We start from the raw sequence: 19695 nt of genomic DNA, 5'->3' as shown, positions 1-19695 counted from the left end.
ATTCTTTAAAATACAGCCAGCTCTCCTGGACTCCTTTCCCCCTCATGTTATTCTCCCAGGGGATCCTGCCCATCAGTTCTCTGAGGGAGTCAAAGTCTGCTTTTCTGAAGTCCAGGGTCTGTATTCTGCTGCTCTCCTTTCTTCCTTGTGTCAGGATCCTGAAATCTACCATCTCATGGTCACTGCTTCCCAGGTTCCCATCCACTTCTGCTTCCCCTACTAATTCTTCCTGGTTTGTGAGCAGCAGGTCTAGAAGAGCTCTGCCCCTAGTTGGTTCCTCCAGCACTTTCACTAGGAAATTGTCCCCTACACTTTCCAAAAACTTCATGGATTGTCTGTGCACTGCTGTATTGCTTTCCCAGCAGATATAATGGTGATTAAAGTCTCCCATGAGAACCAGTGCCTGCGATCTAGTAACTTCTGCTAGTTGTCGGTAGAAAGCCTCGTCCACTTCTTTCCCCCTGATCTAGTAGTCTATAGAAGACTCCCACCATGACATCACCCTTGTTTCTCACACTTCTAAACTTAATCCAGAGACTCTCAGGTTTTTCTGCAGTTTCATACTGGAGCTCTGAGCAGTCATACTCCTCTCTTACATACAGTGAGACTTCCCAATCTTTTCCATCCATGACAGTATTCCAGTCATGTGAGTTATCTCACCAAGTCTTGACTGTGACAGGACTTTCAGTTCTCCCTGCTTGTTTCCCAGGCTTCTTGCGTTTGTGCATAGACACTAAGATAACTCGCTGATGCTCCTGCTTGCTCAGTCTGAGACAGGAGTCCTCCCCTCTTGCACTCTCCTGCTCGTGCTCCCTCCTGATATTCCATTTTCCCCACTTACCTCAGGGCTTTGGTCGCCTTCCCCCAGTGAACCTAGTTTAAAGCCCTCCTCACTAGGCTAGCCAGCCTGCTTGGAAAGATGCTCTTCCCTCTCTTTGTTAGGTGGAGCCCGTCTCTGCCTAGCACTCCTCCTTGGAACACCATCGCATGGTCAAAGAATCCAAAGCCTTCTCTCCGACACCACCTGCGTAGCTGTTTGTTGACTTCTACAATTAGACGGTCTCTACCCAGGCCTTTTCCCTGCACAGGGAGGATGGGCGAGAACACCACTTGCACCTCAAACTCCTTTATCCTTCTTCCCAGAGCCATGTAGACTGCAGTGATCCGCTCAAGATCATTCTTAGCAGTATCATTGCCCACGTGGAGAAGCAGGAAGGGGTAGCGATCCGAGGGCTTGATGAGTCTTGGCAGTCTCTCCGTCATATCGTGAATCCTAGCTCCTGGCAAGTAGCAGACCTCTCGGTTTTCTCAGTCGGGGTGGCAGATAGATGACTCAGTCCCCAAGGAGGGAATCCCCGACCCCCACCACCCACCTCCTTCTCTTGGGAGCGGTGGTTATGGAACCCCTATCCCTAGGACAGTGCATCTTATGCCTTCCAATCGGTGGAGTCTCCTTCTGCTCCCTTCCATTAGATGGATCCTAGTCCATTCTCTGCATTAGTACCTGTGGAGAGAACATGAAAACGGTTGCTCACCTGTATCTCCATTGCTGGTACATGGATGCTCCTCCTTTTTCTTCTGCAGGTCATATGCTGCCAAATTTCTTCATTGTCCTTCTGTCCCCTCTGCACAGCCTGCTCCGATTCTTCAGAACGTTGTGCCCTTAGAAGCCTATCCTGATGTCTGTCTAGGAAATCTTCATTTTTACGCAATGCAGGGTTGATGCTTGTCGCTCCAGACCTTGAACCTTCTCTTCCAATATGGAGACCAGCTCGCACTTTGTACAGACAAAGTCGCTTCTGTCCTGTGGAAGAAAGACAGACATGGCACAACCTGTGCAAGTTACAACAGCTGAACACTCACCTTCCATAATTTCTTCCTTCTAAGAGCTTCCTCAGCTGTTGCAGCAACTCATAGAAGCCTGCAAGATGAAAGCCTCAGTGGGATCTCCCTAGGCAAACTTCCTCTGTTAGCCTCCGCTGTTCGCTGCTCAGCTGGTTTGCTGCTGACTGCCTTTTTATAACAGTCAGGCCCACTCAAGGCCCACCAACACAGCCTCCCTACTGCAGCACTTAGTGTACCTCCTCTCAGACAGATCCCTGGTGAACTCTGTCAGCCTCTGCTGTTTGCCGCTGACTAAGCGGTTTGTAATACGCCTAGTAAGGAATCTATTTGTCAAAAAACATTTCCTGAATCTTTTTTGTTTGTGTTGTTACAGACATATTTGCTGACAGGTATTTTGAAATAAATGACCAAAAATAATTGAAACTAGTATGATTATATTGTGGTGTTTTGACAATATGCAGAATTTTAAAATACTGTGCGCAACATTTCTAATTGTTTGTTGCAGAATTTTTATTCGTGCAGAATTCTACCAGAATTAACGTTGTCTGGAAGGCAATCTCTACAGTTCTATGGGCTAGAAATTTTTTTTTTTTTTTTTTTTTAAGAATCAAAAGTTAGATTCTGCAAGTCTGAATCTGACCTGCAGGCGGTATCTTTGACAGAATTACTCCAGACCACTGGCTCTCAACCTTCCCAGACTACTGTACCCCTTTCAGGAGTCTGATTTGTCTTGTGTATCCCCAAGTTTCACCTCACTTAAAAACTACTTGCTTACAAAATCAGACCTACAAATACAAAAGTGTCACAGAACACTATTACTGAAAAATTGCTTGCTTTCTCATTTTTACCGTATAATTATAAAATAAATCAATTGGAATGTAAATATTGTACTTATGTTTCAGTGTATAATATATAGAAAGCAGTATAAGGAAATCTATTGTCTGTATGAAATTTAGTTTGTGCTGGATTTGCTAATGCTTTTTATGTAGTCTGTTGTAAAACTAGGCAAATATCTAGATGAGTTGATGTACCCCCTGGAAGAACTCTTTGTATGCCCGGAGTACATGTGCCCCTCTGTGGTGGGATCCCTGGGATGCAGCCTGGGACTGGGACCCCTGTGCCCTCGAAACTCTCCAGCCTGGGCTTTCTCTCTCAGTGCTTTGCTCGTGACAAGCAGCAACCCCCTCCAGGCGCTGTTATCACTCAGAACAACTGCATGTGCAGCCCCCTCCACCTAGCTTGATTGCATGAATGCTCCCAGAGCCCACTCATGAATCACATGGAGAAAGGCACCAGCCAAATCCCCCTCCAGCTCCTAGCCTTGTACCTCAGGAATATACCATCTTGCTTTGCTCAAGACAAGCAGTGCAAGTTTATTAATTGGTTCACCACTTCATCAATAGAAAGTTGATATACACCAGCCTTTGTGAACCTGAGTAGATTTACCAAACACTTCAGGCAAACTCACTGGTAAAGATAAACAGTAAAACAAGTTTGACTACAAAAGATAGATTTTAAGTGATGGGCAAAAAGTCAGCTAGTTACCAAAATAAAAATAAAATAAATATATATAAATAAGCATGCAGTCTAAACTCTCAACCCTATTAGACTGGACAACGTTCGAGGTTAAGCAGTTTTCCTTACCTCACTGGACATTGCGGTTCAAAGTACACAGGGCCAGTCTTCTCTGTTGGGAGTCTTCTGGATGTTCTTGTTGCTTGCACCATAGGTGAGGTGAGGAGAAAAGACCAAGCATGAGACCACTGTATTCTGTTTTATACTCAGTCCATGCACTTGGAGAACACAAGTCCAGGCATATCTGATGGGCATTGCTGAGTCACCAGGCAAGATTGAGCAATTCCTCTGGTGTGGCTTGTGCAAGTGAGTCATTGCGTTGTAGCTTCCTTGCTGGACAATGGTTGTTTGACACTCACTTGGGCGTTGGTTAGCTCCCTTGTCCTTGTCTCTAGGGATATAATGTCTGGGCAATTCCCCAACTCTCAGCATGTTTTAGTGACAACCATTCAACGCAATTTCATAACTTCATATGCACTAATGATATACATATTTAGATAGAACCATGGCTTTCAGCCGATCATAACCTTTCCCCTGATACCTCACATGGCATGCTTTATATAAAATATCACAATTGTATATAAACAATGAATATGTGGGTTACAGGGCACTCCCCCGAGGCATAGTGTGTCTCACCCTGGTTGAGAACCACTGGTTTAGATTCTAGAGACAGTTGCCTCTCATTCTTGTTCAGTGCTTGGTTGAAGATTTTGCAGTGGCAAGTAGAAATAACAGTTCATATTCCCCTTGTTTGACTCCCTTGTAGGTGGGATGCATCCCCATTTTCTTCAAGGCCAACTTTCAGTATTAATTTCCCCCAAAGTCTTATAAGCCTACCACTGATTGGAAGGCTTCTGCATTTCATTTCAGCAGCTTACATTATTGCCATATGTTATACATTTTTAATATTTTTCATGTTATTTCCAATTTCAGGAAGATAAAGAAAATGCTAATAGACCTCCATGGACTCAATCAAACAACACTCTGAAAAAAAGCACTGCTTCTTCAAAGGATGAAACCTTGAAAACCACTACCATATTGACAAACTCAACTGTAGGAACAAATTGCAGTCCTGAAGATTTTAGTTCAGCTATTAACACTTCCAAAGATGAAGCTGTTGAAATAAAAACGTATCGTGTGTCATTTAGCCAGTCCTTCCTGCACAAAAGAAACATCAAAGAAAAGCAACTGATTGCAGACAAGCAGAACTCTGATGCCAGCCTGCCAAAGAAACACGTGCCTGGCTCATATTGTGGCAAGGTTATCCCATCAAAGATAAACTCCTTCCGAAAAACACTAGAAAAGGAGGATGCAAAGAGTTCTTTAGCAAACAAGAAACCTGTAGCTCCTGCCACCAAACCAGCAGTGAGACCATCATCCACCAGCAGCAATAAGGCAGTCATCAATAATATTAGAGCTACAAATTTGGCTAGTGCTGCTAAACCTATACATGCCACCCCCTTTCAGAAGAGACCACCTGTTAGATCTTCTCATAGCACCCACTCAAAGTCCATCCAGAACAAGGAGAAACAAATAGTCACAAGTGTGTCTGTAAATAATATGACAGTCCAAAAAAAGCCTGATAGAAGTGGGCCACCATCATTAAAGACAGCTCTTCACAATGCTAAGCCCCCTTCTGTGCCTGGGTCAAAGAGAACTGAGGTTCCACTCAGAAATGTCAGATTAGGAACTTCAGCAAAGTCTGTTTCTGTAACCTGTGGTACTAAGGCCACTCAGGAATCAAAAGCTGGCAACAGAAAATATGTTCTGCCAAAAGAGTCAACAGAAGAGAGAAGGTAACTGGATTAATCAAATTCTGTGGTCTGGTTTTTTTTTGTTTTTTTTTTAAAGGTGACTCTCTCCTGCTCTGCCCCCCAAATGGATCTCAATAGGCTTGTTTCAGCTGTGAGTGGATGTGCTCATATTGCTTTTAGGTCCACTAGTAAGTTTATATATGGGAAATTTTTGTGTTCAGAACTGCAAACTACCTTTTTCTGGTTGAAAGCCATCAGACTCTAAAGAAACCAAGATTTAAAACTGAGGAGTAGAATTCAGATATTGCATTTTAGGCTCTCAACTTGTCCTGCTTCGTTGTAGTTTCTGCAGCATCAGAGAAACACATCTCCAGTGTTTCAGGACGCCTAGTGTTGTATTGGCCTTGGCAAACCTGATGCTGGTGTACATGTAATCAAACCACAGACAAACAGCAACTTAGAAAAGATAGGTTAGTGCATGATGTACGTAGAATGTAATATCCATTAGAAACTGTGTAATAGGGGAGGAGAACTAGATTGCTTCATTCACTAATAGAATAGTGTTTTTCAGCTCTAGATCAGAGATCAGAATCCAGTCTAGATAATTAGAGAAGTTGTTACCAGCTTATGGCTGGTGGCCCATATGAAATGAATTGGTATTCTTGGTGCAGTTATCCCAGTAGACACCTGTAATTTAGCAATAATTGGCATTTTCAGCATGAAGCCAAAGGATTCAAATGGGGATAGAATCTGACGTATACTCTTAAGAAATGGCTCTTTTGGAATAGGACCCAGGCCTGCTATGGTAGGGTGCTTGCACTTCCATACCCTATGTTCTGCCTATTCTGTGGATAAAGGGATTCTGTCTTTAGGACTCAGTCTAGTGCTTCTCATAAGTATAAACTCAGTTCAAATTTTTGTTCTCTAAACTTATGGGGCCATCCCAGTAGCTTAGAAGCAGTTCTCTGCACTATGTAGGGAAAGCAGGGTTGGTGGTGGGTTTTTGTTTTTGTGCCCTCAATTTTTTGCTGGTGTTGGACAAGAGAAGATAGAAGTGTCTCAACTTGCTGATCATAAACATCTCTAGCAGATGTAAGTAGTAGCATCAAGGTTTCAAAGGCTTCCATCCAGGCATAGGTGATATCCGCATGGCTTGATGATTTGAGAGAGGTGATAATTAAGAATTCTCTAAGGACTTTCCTCATCTACCTTCAAAGTATGTTTTATGTGACTTATGTTGACCGGTCCTAATCTTAGTTCTACAACAGATGCTAATACACCAATTTACTTAAATGCAGAATTCGTCTGGCTGAATGGAAGGCAACCAGAGGAAAAGTGATAAGGAGGCCATCATCTACTGAGAGAGATACATCACAAGAAATTCCAAAAGAACCAGTTGAGTCTTTCTGGGTTACCATAGTAGAAGAGGATGAGCAAAGATTATTCAGCGAAAATGTCAACAAAACTCTTGTGGAATGTCTACATTTAACAGAACAGGTATTTATTTTGTTGTATACTAACATCGTGATCCTGTATGCCCATAGTGCATGGAAGTCCCATTGACTTCAGTAATAATTTCATGCTCTGAGGGCTTGTGTGATTCAGCCCCAAGTAACCAACCACCTGATTTAGGAAGCAAGATGCACACTAGAATTGACTTTTATGTGGTACCCAGTATCAAATGAAAGGAAGTAATTCCATAGTCCACTTGTTACTTCATTAATTTTATTGAACCATTTTACAAAAGTTACCGAAAAAGTGACACTTTTAGAACTTGGAGAAGAAAAATTATCTCCTATTTCCTAACACTCTGTACAGACAATTTCATTCTGAAGACTAGGTGAATGTAGATATTTTTCATTACTGCCAATTTATTCAGGGTCACTAGAAAAAACAGAAGCAAATACAAGTTTTCAGTAACAACTGTATAGTCACTATCTTGGAATATGTTTATTAGGATTCAGTCTTCCTGTCATTTTATGTAAATATTAGGGTTTTCCTGGGGATGAAGTACGTGCAATGCTGGAAAAGCTGATTCAGAGTGTTCCAGATGCGAAAAAACTTGCAAAATACTGGGTGTGTCGCATGCGTCTTGAACAGCTGGGCCCAATTGAAAAGATCATTGCTGTTTATGAGGAGGCTATTCTGGCCGGAGCACAGGTGAGAAGCGGAACCTTAGGGATTTTGCAGTGAAAAGGAGTGATGGATGTAAAAACCGGTGCATGCAGAAGAACTTCTACGTCGGAGGCCAATAGGCTGACCATGGGCCAAATCCAGAACATAAGATGCTTTTTAATGGACCCCAAAATCTTTTTATTTTTTATCAATGTTTATAAAAATCATTTTCTCTGGAGTTTGGACCTTGACTATACCTTGACGAAGAAATTTGGATCTTGACAAAAAATAGACTAACCCTGTTCTATATCGGGGATCGGCAATCTTTGGCATGCGGCTCGCCAGGGTAAGCCCCCTGGTGGGCTGGGTTTGTTTGTTTACCTGCCGTGTCCACAGGTTTGGCCGATCATGGCTCCACTGGCTGTGGGTCACCGTCCCAGGCCAATGGGGGTGGTGGGAAGCAGCGGCCAGCACATCCGTCAGCCTGCGCTGCTTCCCGCAGCCCCCATTGGTTTGGAGCGGCGAACTGCGGCCAGTGGGAGCGGCGATCGGCCGAACCTGTGGACATGATAGGTAAACAAACCGGTCCAGCCCACCAGGGTGCTTACCCTGGGAAGTCGTGTGCCAAAGGTTGCCAATCCCTGTTCTATATATTAACACTGGCTGCTTCTAGTAAAAAAGGGTGGCTCAGCTCACTTACATTGAGTTAATTAAACATACAAGCTTTATAACCTTGTTCCAATTATGAATCTCTTTGCATTTATGCTGCAACTTCAGTAAAGAGCAACTATTACTTTGAAGGGGAGAGAAATGAGCATCAACATTACTTCTAGGAAAAATGATGAAAAAGTATAACTTCTAATATATGCAATATTGTTGTAGCTGTGTTGATCCCAGGATATTAGAGAGACAAGGTGGGTGAAGTAATATATTTTTTATTGAACCAACTTCAGTGGGTGAGAGAGACAAGCTTTCAAGCTACACAGAGGTCTTCTTCAGGGCTGGGAAGGGTACTCAGAGTCACAGCTAAATACAAGATCAAACAGATAGAATAAGTGCTAACTACTTATGGTTCTCAGCCTATGGTTCTCTACCGCTTAAATCAGTGGTCCCCAAACTTTTGAGGGCTGCGCCCCGCCTTCTTCCTCCCAGAGTGGAGGGTGGGTGGGGGTGGCATGGACAGGGTAGGGGGGCTGAAGCTGGGGTTGCAGGGATGGGTCTGGTGACTGAGCCGTGGCTAGGGGCCAACGTTGGGGGTGATGGCAGAAGCGAAGCTGCAACTGGGTCTCAGTGAGGGCTGGCAGTAGAGCCATGCCGAGGCTGCAGGTGGGAGCAAACACAAGGATGGGAACTGAGGCTGTGGCTGGGAGAGGTGGGGTGGTGCTCCCTCCCTACCCCCCATGGGGGCTGGCCCAGACTCGCCAAGCCCCCCTGAAGGCTCCTGGGGGGGTGCACCCCACACTTTGGGGACTTGTGCCTTCGACATAGGCTGCAAAAGATTTAGACTGAAAACTGACTGAACAGAATTCAGCTATATATACAGACAGTAGATTTCCAAAGAGATCTGCACCCTCATTTTAGGGGTTTGCAAATGAAAAAAAGGTTGAGAACCACTGTGTGAAGGGACCATTTAATGTGAAATGGCCTGCTAAGGCCCCTGTAGTCATGTGACAATGGGGGAGGGGGTTAGTGGATTCCAAATATGAACCTGGGAGCTTAAATTCATAACTTTGCTAGACACTAAAAATAACGGTCTTAATAAAGACACTGGTTTTATGGCTCATTACAACAATTTGTAACACACTAGCCCTCCCTTTTGTCATATGACTACAGGAGTGTTTACAGGCCACTTCACCTTGAAAGATCCCTTAGAACAGTGGTTTTCAAATGTATGTTTTTTGTTTTTTTTCCTGGCTACCCAGTTGAAGAAAATTGATGTCTGCTACCTAGTGGAGCTGGGGATGAGGGGTTTGGGGTGCAGGATGGGGCTCTGGGTGGTGGGGTGTCAGGGCTGGGGCAGGGGGTTGGGGTGTGGGCTTACCTCCGGCGGCTTCTGGTCAGTGGCGCAGCCAGGGTGCAGAGGCAGGCTTCCTGCCAGTCCTGGCACCACAGACTGCGCTGCGCCCCAGAAGCAGCCAGCAGCAGGTACAGTTCCTAGGAGTGGTGGGACCTGATGCTGGCTGCTGCCGGGATGCAACACGATGTAGGGACTAGCCTGCCGTAGCCAGGCAGCACCACTGACGCTGACCAGAGCCACCGCAACCCAGTCCCTTCCATTTCATGACTCACTTCTGGGTCATGACCCACGGTTTGAAAACCACTGCCTTAGAATATCTATCGGATTGATCTTGTATTTAGCTGGGACACAGAAGACCCAAAGAGCACTGTGTGTAGCTCAAAAGCTTCTCTCTCTCTCACCAGCTGAAGTTGTTCCAATAACAATTTTACCTCACCCACCTTGTCTCTAACTTCTAATGTTACTTAGATGTTCTTGTTACCTTTTTATTTATAGGATTAGCTAGCATTAAGGTTGCAAAAGAAACACAATACTTTGTATGCAAAAACTCAGGTTCCAGTAGGAACAGTAATGCTACCACATTGTACAGGATGAATCATATGCAGTCTGGCAAAGTTTGTTGCAGTCCTTGCTTGCACACTTTGACTCATGTTCAAACTGCATTAACATAAGGATTTATAATTAGTCTTAGCAGAATTTGATGTTTGTACAATTTTGATGGCTAATCTCAATGTTTAAGCATTTTTTCAGTTTTTCACTTAAATTTTCAGTTCTTGGTTTTGTTTTGGGTTTAAATTTTCAGGTTGCAGGAAATTGCGGGGAGAATTATTTAATGACCATGGATGCTGAGATTGAAAAATTTTAAAGCTTTGTAATTGTTTAAAAATACAAATTGTCAATGTCGCATATCAAAATACATACACTAAATATCCTTAAATCAAACTAAGTTCTCAACCAGCATGTTTCTGACTTTGTCTATTTATAAGTTTTGGTTGTGACTGATGATGGAAAAATGTTTCATCATTTTGGATCTGTGTGTGCAAGCACACATTGAAATCAACATTTACCAATAAAACTCTAATCTTTCTAAGTCTGTTTACAATACAGTTAACCAATTGTAATGTTCATAATATAACTTAAAGTGATGCACACTGCATCACTTTAAGTTCTATTTCCACATTTAAACTCTAGAATAACTAAGTAGGGACTATAAAAATAAGTCTCAGAGCTGACTTTATGGGCCATTAAGGGAAGCAACTTTTCTTCCAGCCTAAGGATGAGTTACGACACACAGTAGCAGATATTATGAAGAATACTGAAAATCTTCTAAAGTCAGTTGTTGGTAAGATTGAATACTCTTTCTTTCAGTTATGTGACTCGGTGAATAAAATGTTAAACCAGGGATTCTCAAACTGGGAGTTGGGACCCCTCGAGGTTGCGAGGTTATTACGTGTATGTGTGTGGGTGGGTGAGGGGTGATCACAAAGCAAACCCTGCTGTGCATCCAGTATTTATAATGGTGTTAAATGTATAAAAAAGTCTTTTTAATTTATAAGAGGGTCACAGTCAGAGGCTTACTATATGAAAGGGGTCACCAGTACAAAAGTTTGAGAACTACTGTATTCAACTTTTTAAAAAACGGTGCACTCTGTCAGTCATAAGGTATGGAAGCTGATCTATTTAGTGTCTAAACTTCAAGTTGTCTGAAACATAATGCAGAGTTTGATTAAAACTTACTGATTCCTCCTCAGCTGCTGGCATGTTGCCAATAGTGATAAGTGATACTGGCAGACAGGGAATCTCATTCATATATAGATCCCCCCCCACCCCCCCCCTATTTTTCTTCTTCACTGACTGTCAGTGATGTCCAGCCTCTTCAGCCTGAGGTTCAAATGTTTCAAAAACGTTAGGGGCTAAAATCAGTAACTGGGGAAGATTCTCTTGATTGGCACAAAGGTATTAGCAACCACCTGCAAATTCCTGCTGAGGAATCATCCAGTATGGTCAATTAAAGGTGCCTAGTGTGGTGGTGTTTTCCTCAAAGTACTATATACCTGCCACCTGAAAATCAGGCTGCTTTCAAGTATGTCAAGTTGACCATTCCAAATAATTATTTGTGTCATGGTATAATTCCCCACTCTGAACCTTAGCGTCCAAAAGATGGGGTACCAGCATGAATTCCTCTAAGCTTAATTACCAGCTTTGAACCTGTAGCGCTGCCACCAACCAGGAATTCCAGTGCCTGGTACACTCTGGTCCCCCCAAAACCTTGTCCGAGGACCCCCAAGACCCAGACCCTCGGGATCTTACCACAAGGAAAGTAAACCCTCTCCCCCACCATTACTTCTCCTAGGCTTCCCCTCCCTGGGTTACCCTGGAAGATCACTGTGATTCAAACTCCTTGAATCTTAAACAGAGAGGAAAATGCACCTTCCCCCCCCCCTCGACTCCCTGAGAGAGACAGTAATCCTAACACAGAGAAATTAGCCTTTCTCTCCCCCTTCCCTCCTTTCTCCCCACCAATTCCCTGGTGAATCCAGACCCCATCCCCTGGGGTCTCACACCAGAATACAGAAAAAATCAGGTTCTCAAACAAGAAACTTTTATTTAAAGAGAGAAATACAGTAAAAATTCTTTGTAAATTTAAGATGGAATATGTTACAGGGTCTTTCAGCTATAGACACTGGGAATACCTTCCCAGCCTAAGTATACAAGTACAAATTAAAATCCTTTCAGCAAAATACACATTTGAACTCCTCCTAGCCAAATACACATTTGCAAATAAAGAAAACAAACATAAGCCTACCTTGCCTTATCTGCCTAGTACTCACTATTCTGAACTTGTAAGAGCCTGTATCGGAGAGATTGGAGAGAAACCTGGCTGCACATCTGGTCCCTCTGAGCCCTCAGAGTGAACAACAACCAAAAACTAACAGCACACACTAAAACTTCCCTCCCTCCAGATTTGAAAGTATCCTGTCCCCTGATTGGTCGTCTGGTCAGGTGACAGCCAGGCTTACTGAACTTGTTAACCCTTTACAGTCAAGAGATATAAAGTACTTCTGTACTATTAACTTCTACTATCTGTTTATGACAATTTGCCTTTGAAAATTTAGGCCATTGTGGTTTGTGATCATTCACCTTGCTTGTGGGAAAAATGTGGTTTTAGCAATGTAGGTGAATCTAAGGTCTATGAAACACTATTGTGCAATAGATTGTTGTAAAAATGGTTTGGTGTGCAGAAGCTCTAAAATTTCAAAGATACCCCTTACTGGTTACTGAAGAACATGGTGAAACCACTGACTTTTGCATCTTGTTTTACACTCTGCTGCTAGTTACTAGATTCTTAATTGCAACTAATCATGACTGTGTCCTTATTTCTAACTTTGTAACTTTCAGAGGAATGTGTGAAGGAAGAGGTTATCAGCAAAGAAGCTAACTCTTCGGTAGAGAATGTAGAGGAAGTCTTCAAAGAGCTCAACTTGAATGATAAAGAGATTAGCAATGAAGTGATCAAGAAAGAGGAAACAGATTCATCCTTGAAGTCAAGACAAGAGACCTTACCTAAAGAAAGTAAAAAGCACAGAACAAAGTACAAAGAACAAACTAAGAAGTCTGAAAATTACAATACTGAAGATACAATAAAAGATGCAAACGTAGAATTTAAGACTCCTGAAAAAGAAAAGGAGGGGTCTTATTTAATTAAATACAATTTGTCAACAACTCCATACTTAGAAAGGTAAGATCACTTATGGTAATTTTAGAAGTTCCTGCACTTTCACAGTGTCTGGGGAAACCGTGATATGTATTTCTATCACAATTGCAATACATCAAACATCCTACATTAGTTGGAACTGGAATTCCAAGAGTCTAGTCTTTTGAGGGCTGCTTCCCCTTTCACCATTGGAGTGAATGGGTGGAGAAGAGCGTTGCATCTAAAGGAAAGTCTCTTTATAGGCCTGTCACAACTCAAATCTTGCAAATTGACACGAGCCATCTGTCTTGGCTTTTCTTTTGGCATAAATATAAATTGTCTCCACGCCTTTTATTGGCTCTTATTAGTCACAAAATTTAATTCTTTGCCTCGGGGAGTTAACACTGAAGAGCCTAGGATCCTTACCCTGAACACTACAAATTAGAGCTTCCCTTGCTCAGGATACCCAAAATACATCATATACTTATGGGAAATCCTGCCCAGGTTTGGAACCTGAATTGCTGCATGCCTGGTATAGAAGGCTGTACACTCTGGAGGATCTAGGAAAAAGTCAGGTGGATGTGTGTGTGTTTTTTGCTTGGAGCAACTCTTGACTAGCAAACGTAGTGGAAAAGAACTCTATCCTTGGGCAAAATGAATTTTGTGCTTAAAACGTATTGCTCTGGATTTAGCTTCTGGGGGCATTGCATATGGTCATTATCTTCTCTTGCTGTGCGGGGGAAATGGGAAGGTACAGTGGGCTAAGGCAGGAAACATGGCTTGCTGTTTGTATATGGTCTCTGACAGACTTTTTCACATAGGTGTTTCCATAGAAAGACAGTAAGACTAAACGTGGCTCAATATGCATCTTTAATCCACAAATGTGTGTGTTTTTTTCTCTTAAGTATGAAGAAGAAGATGCAGTGTGAGGCAAATGACTCTGCTGTTAAAGATATAAAATTCTTGACCCCTGTGAGGCGTTCTCGTCGCCTTCAGGAGAAGTTGTGCAAGTTACCAAATATGTTAAAGGATCATGATCCCTGTGTTTCTTCGCTTGAACAGCTGGGAGAACTCGGAGCTGTAAACAATGCCTTTATCTACAGACAGAACAGTGCACTACAAGACCCCATTACTCATCTGGAAGAGGAAGAAAAGTAGTAACTTTAGTGGGGAAGGCTTTACAAATCCTCTTAAGTTTGATTAATTCCTGGTTTTGCAATTGGTGTATTCTGTTTTAGATGTACACAGCTGGTTTAGTAATTTCAAGGTTTTAAGATGGTTCAAGCAAATTCCATATGGCTTATTTTGGAGTACAGCAGTTGCAGAATCAAGTATAGTGCAAACTTCTGTTTTATTTGAGGAAGAACTTTAAATATTTAAACTGTCACTTTTTTATTTCGTAAGTTTTTTTTCTTAAGCTTTGTAGCAAATATGTAGTGTTGGTTTGTTTTGCATTGTAAATATTTGTCTTGTTTAAATGTTGCACTGAATACTAATTAGGGAATGAATTTAACATACTAATAACCTTGTAATGGATGTCTAGCCATGATGACCTCCTCTCCCCATTATAAGCTAAATAGTTTAAAAATTCACACAATTTACGTTCTTACTCTTAAAAGAAAACATAAAAATGATGATCAATGAGGGGTATATGCTGATGTGTAACAGATTGGCTGAACTGGAAAACAAACCAAATTCTAATTTTTTTTTCTATGAGCAAATGGTGAACTTCAAAATAGCCACTACATGCAGTTTCCATTTTAGAATCTGATCCAGTAAAGCACTTGAATAGTCCCCTTGATTAGTTTATTGAAACTTTAAACGTGTGTTAAGCAATCTGTAACATAAGACTTTCTATTAAACTTACAGTTCGCGTTACATTTGCTTTATTTATACTAACTGTTTACATCTTAAATTCAGGGGACTAGAATTGCAGAAAATGATCTGGCGTTTTTTTTTTTTTTTTTCCCAGCTGATGCTTGGAAGATATCCTCAATCCAAGAGGTGTCACCAGTATCTTTCAAATTCAGGGTAGCCAATGAATTTTGCATACATATCTGCTTACTTCCCTCCCTCCTCCCATAGTTTAAAAAAACATTGGGCAAAGTGATCTCTTAATAGCCAGCATGATTAGTTACAAGCTACCATTTTGAATGTTCATTTACAGTCTTTCCACATCATAAACTCAAATAGTTAACAAGTATGTTCACTTGTTGCTAGCTTCAGCTGAGAAACAGAATTTAATGAGTATGGAGCTGAATTACTCTTTTTCACTACAGAATTCTCCATGTTAGAGAGAGAGAGCAGTACAAGCTTCTCCACACACCTCTGGCTGTGCGGGCAGTGCATAGTATCTGTTCTCTCATGTACTAACTGAATTGAAATGAAAATACCAGCTGCCCACTAATTCCTTAAGACGATACTGGAATTCCACAAAGAGGAAGCAGTACACTTTAGAAGAACCATGTTAGGTAGGTATCTATCCACTCTTGCTTCACTCTAAGGCCTGGTTTACAGATAAGGTTTTGCTAGCATATAGATTGGTTAGGAGTGTGGAGAAAAACGTCACTTCCATAATCAACGTAGCTATGCTGCCAAAAGCCTCAGTGTAGGTGCAGTCATGCAAGTCAAGTCCTCTTGCTGCTGTACCTTTATTTTATTTGGGAAACTTGTATAAACTACTGCTTTTAAAAATAAAATTTTGCTGGTAATAAGCTGTATCTCCATTAAGAAGATTTGCAGGTGTAGCTAAATATGACTAGCAATAAAAGCACAGTAACCCCTACTGTTCTTCCACTGTAGAAAATATATGGTATTCTCACCCTGGTGTGAATTTCTTGGGTCTTTGTGATTATCAGCTATAAAATAGGAGCAGTCCAAACATGAAATCTTGTAATCTCTTCAAATCAGGCAGTTAAGACTGACTTAACTGAAACTAGTAAATCTGGGATCGGCAACCTTTTGGCATGTGGCCTGTCAGGGAAATGGACTGGTGGGCTGGGACGGTTTGTTTACATGCAGCATCTGCAGGTTTGGCTGATTGCAGCTCCCACTGGCTGTGGTTCACGGTTTCAGGCTAATTGGGGCTGCGGGAAGTGGTGTGGGCCAAGGGATGTGCTGGCCACTGCTTCCTGCAGCCCCCATTGGCCTGGAATGGTGACCCGCGGCCAGTGGGAGTTGCAATTGGCCGAACCTGGACACTGCAGGTAAACAAACCAGCCCAGCCTGCCAGTGGATTTCCCTGATGGGCCATGTGCCAAAGGTTGCTGATCCCTGTAGTAAATAGTACTTGGGCTAGTACACTTCTCACATTCTTAATATTTCCTACATTAAGAAGCAAAACAAAAACTTATGTCTGAGGCTTCATGTATTTCTAGCAGAAACTACACTTATGTCTTCTGTAGATTAATACACAAACCAATGTGGTTGGTGCATCTCCATTTACATGTTGCTTGCCTAGATTATTTTTAAATGAACTACTTTCAGTCTGATAGCGTGAGGGGGGCTGATATCTGCAGTATTATGTTTTTTCTTTGGAATTGATGTGAACAAGCACTTGATCAGGTGTGCGCGCACCGTGTGCACTGTTGTTGGAAACCTTTTCCCTTAGCTCCTGTCAGGTCGGCTAGGGAGCCCCTTGAAGTAGTGCCAATATATGACCTGCTCCCCTTCAGTTTCTTCTTACTGTCCGTGGTAGCATAGGAACTGTCTCACTTGCTTCGCAAGTGCTCCCTTAGCCTAGTTACTTGTTCTTCTGGGTTTATTATTTTATAGTATTATGTAGTTACAGTTAGTTATTATAGAGCAGTGGTTTTCAAACTATTTTTTTCTGGGGACGCACTTCAAGAAAATTGATGCCCGTGACCCAACAGACTGGGGGATGAGGGCAGAGAGTGGGGGTGAGGGCTGTGGGGTGGGGCTGGGAATGAGGGAGTTAGGTTGTGGGAGGGGTCAGGTCTCTGGACTGGGGGTACAGGAAAGGGTTCTGGGTTGGGGCAGGCTCAGGGATGGGGGTTAGGGCACAGATTTACCTCTGGTGCCTCCTGGTCAGTGGTGCAGCTGGGGTACAGAGGCAGGCTTCCTGCCAGTCCTGGCACTGCAGACTGCGCTGTTGCCAGAAGTGGCCAGCAACAAGTCCTGCTTCTAGGCTGCATAGCCTTAAAAATTCGATGGCAACTATGAAGTCCCTGGGGATGCACATGCCTGCCACCCAGCACAAACACTTTAAGCCCCAGTAACAGTGGTAGTATCAGCTGAGGCAGGACTCCTACTGCTGTAGGGGTAGGAATAACAGGCGCAAGCCTTCATATCTGCCTACAGGGCTGGGACAGAGCCTGACCAAGCCATTGTCAGGTTACAAATAAGGATTTTTAAGGTGCGTCCAAGGATGGCATACCAGCCGCCTTCCTGGATCTTCCCCGTGCTTCCTGAATTTTCCCACTTCTACTGTGCTTGGTCACAAATAACATTGGACTGCTAGGTGCTCCACATGGTAGCAATGGGATATTCTCTCCAATTCTTTTTTGAGTACTTGCTCGTATTGATTCCAGTTAGGTGTGTGCATGCCACGTGCACAATTGTTGGAAGATTTTTACCCTAGCAACACTCAGTGGGTCAGCTGAGGTGCCCCCTGGAGTGGCGCCCTTATGGCGCCAGATATATACCCCAGTTGACCCAGCACCCCCTCAGTTCCTTCTTACTGCCTGAGACGGTCACTGGAACTGTGGAGCGCAGCTTAGCTGAACTCCACTTCCCTAGCTTCTAGTGTAGCACTTGTTTATAGTTTTAAAGGTAGTTATTGTTCTTATTATAAATAGTAGTTGGGGGTAAGGGGCTCCTCCCCTTCCCTCTCTCCCGGTACCCAGGCTGATGCCTAGGTCTCCGGGTTTCAAACCGTGCTCAGCCTGCCTTAAACTGATGCCTATGCAAGACCCCACAACTCCTGTTTAAAGTGTCTGGGGGAATCCCATCAATCCAATAAGCAGGGCCGGCTCCAGGCCACAGCGTGCCAAGCGCATGCTTGGGGCGGCACGCCACGGGGGGCGCTCTGCTGGTTGATGGGAGGGCGGCAGGCGGCTTCAGTGGACCTGCCGCAGGCGTTTCTGCGGATGGTCCGCTGGTCCCGCGGCTTCGGTAGACCCGCCGCATGCGTGCCTGCGGACGGTCTGCTGGTCCCGCGGCTCCGGACCTCCCGCAGACATGCCAGCGACAGCTCCACCGGAGCCGCGGGACTATCAGACCCTCCGCAGGAATGCCTGCGGGAGGTCCGCAGGAGCAGCAGAGCGCCCCCTGCAGCGTGCCGCCATGTTTGGGGCAGTGAAATTGCTAGAGCTGGCCCTGCCAATAAGTGCTGCATTTGTAAGGCATTCAAGCCTTGGACTAAAAAGGAGCAGGACTTTCGCTTGAAGCAGCTCCTTATGGAAGTGGCACTTAGCCTAATGTCCTCGGCTCCGTGCCGAGACCCAGTGCCAACCTCATTGGTTCGAAGCACGCCTGCAGCACCAGAATGGTCATCACTGTGTCCAGATACTGGCAAAGACTCCTGGCACCAGACATCTCCGGCACCTCTACCAGTTCGGCGCCGCTCGCTGGCTCCGGGACCGAAGAAGCAGCATAAACAACCTGCTGCTCCCTTGCAGTTGCCGGCACCACCTGTGCCTCCCTTGGAGTCATGTCCCGTGTCAGACAGTCCCGCAAAGGCACCAACATTGGTACCATTGACTCGCGCCACAAGGGCCGTCAAGTCCGGTACATGTAAGCTCCCCGGTGCATACCGTGGTTGAGCTTGGGTTGCCATCCACTCCAGGCACACGACCTGATTGCGCTCACCAAGCCAAGACCGTCACAACCTTCGGTGCTGCCGGTATGGGCTGTTCCCTCAAAAGGAAAGCTCTCCATGATGCATCCTCTGTTGCAGAGTGAGACAGGATGGCACCGATCCCAGTCCCAATCCCAGTCAGGTCCCAATCCAGACGCTGGTCTCGTTCACTCACAGTCCCTGGCACCGGTCACCATCCTCGCGAAGGTCATTGTCCCGGTACGGTCGGTATCGGTCCAGCTCCCGGCACCGATCCCGATGCCGGTCCAGGTGCTGATTTACTCAGAATCAATCCCGGCATCGTTCTGCCCATAGATCTTTGTCAAGGTCCAGATCTGCCTCCTGGCACCGATATGACCACCGGTCCCTGTCAGGATCACAGTACCGCTGGAGACCACTGGGCCAATCTCCATCTCCATGGCGCGGGGTGGTACCACATGACAAGGCAACCCCCCATACAAGCTCGGCTCCACCTTGGCCGTCCCGTCCCAACTCGAGGTCGTCCCAGGCAGAAAGTGGCTACCATGTCCAGGACCAAGATGCAGACAGTGCTAGCCAATGGCACGATGAGGGGCTGGATCTTGGTCAGGGACCTCTGCAATGGTCCTTTTGGACCTCTTGGGCATACCATCAGTATGGTATGCTTCTTGAGGGATTCTCGCTCTGCCCAGTCGGAGCCCCTGGTACTGGAGGCCACTGTGAGTTGCCCTCCTGAAGGAAAGACTTGACACCAAGTTGTAGAAATCCGAGGAGGCAAAAGCTGCTTTTCTGAGCTCACCTGCCTCTTTTATTATCTAAGATTACACATGCGCAAATGCACAGCACAATTCAAAGTTTCCTACAAAAATCTTCCATCACGAGCTCAGAAGCATAGCAA

The 19695-nt window shown here is 44.2% G+C and overlaps 1 protein-coding gene across 1 annotated transcript in view; it reads left to right on the top strand.

The window, feature by feature from the left end:
* Nucleotides 1-14878, top strand: part of CKAP2 (cytoskeleton associated protein 2) — a 35938-nt gene extending 21060 nt beyond the window's left edge. The window contains exons 4-9 of the mRNA XM_032795170.2: nucleotides 4354-5216; nucleotides 6473-6671; nucleotides 7167-7334; nucleotides 10576-10648; nucleotides 12706-13045; nucleotides 13906-14878. Of these exons, the coding sequence (XP_032651061.1) occupies nucleotides 4354-5216; nucleotides 6473-6671; nucleotides 7167-7334; nucleotides 10576-10648; nucleotides 12706-13045; nucleotides 13906-14158 (1896 nt within the window). The 3' untranslated portion in view covers nucleotides 14159-14878. The remainder of the gene's footprint in view (nucleotides 1-4353; nucleotides 5217-6472; nucleotides 6672-7166; nucleotides 7335-10575; nucleotides 10649-12705; nucleotides 13046-13905) is intronic.
* Nucleotides 14879-19695: the final 4817 nt, after the last annotated feature.

Source organism: Chelonoidis abingdonii, chromosome 1, assembly GCF_003597395.2.
Source record: "Chelonoidis abingdonii isolate Lonesome George chromosome 1, CheloAbing_2.0, whole genome shotgun sequence".
In the NCBI taxonomy this organism is placed as follows: Eukaryota; Metazoa; Chordata; order Testudines; family Testudinidae; genus Chelonoidis; species Chelonoidis abingdonii.
Note: the sequence above shows the minus strand (reverse complement) of the source record. Positions and strands in the feature narration are given on the sequence as shown.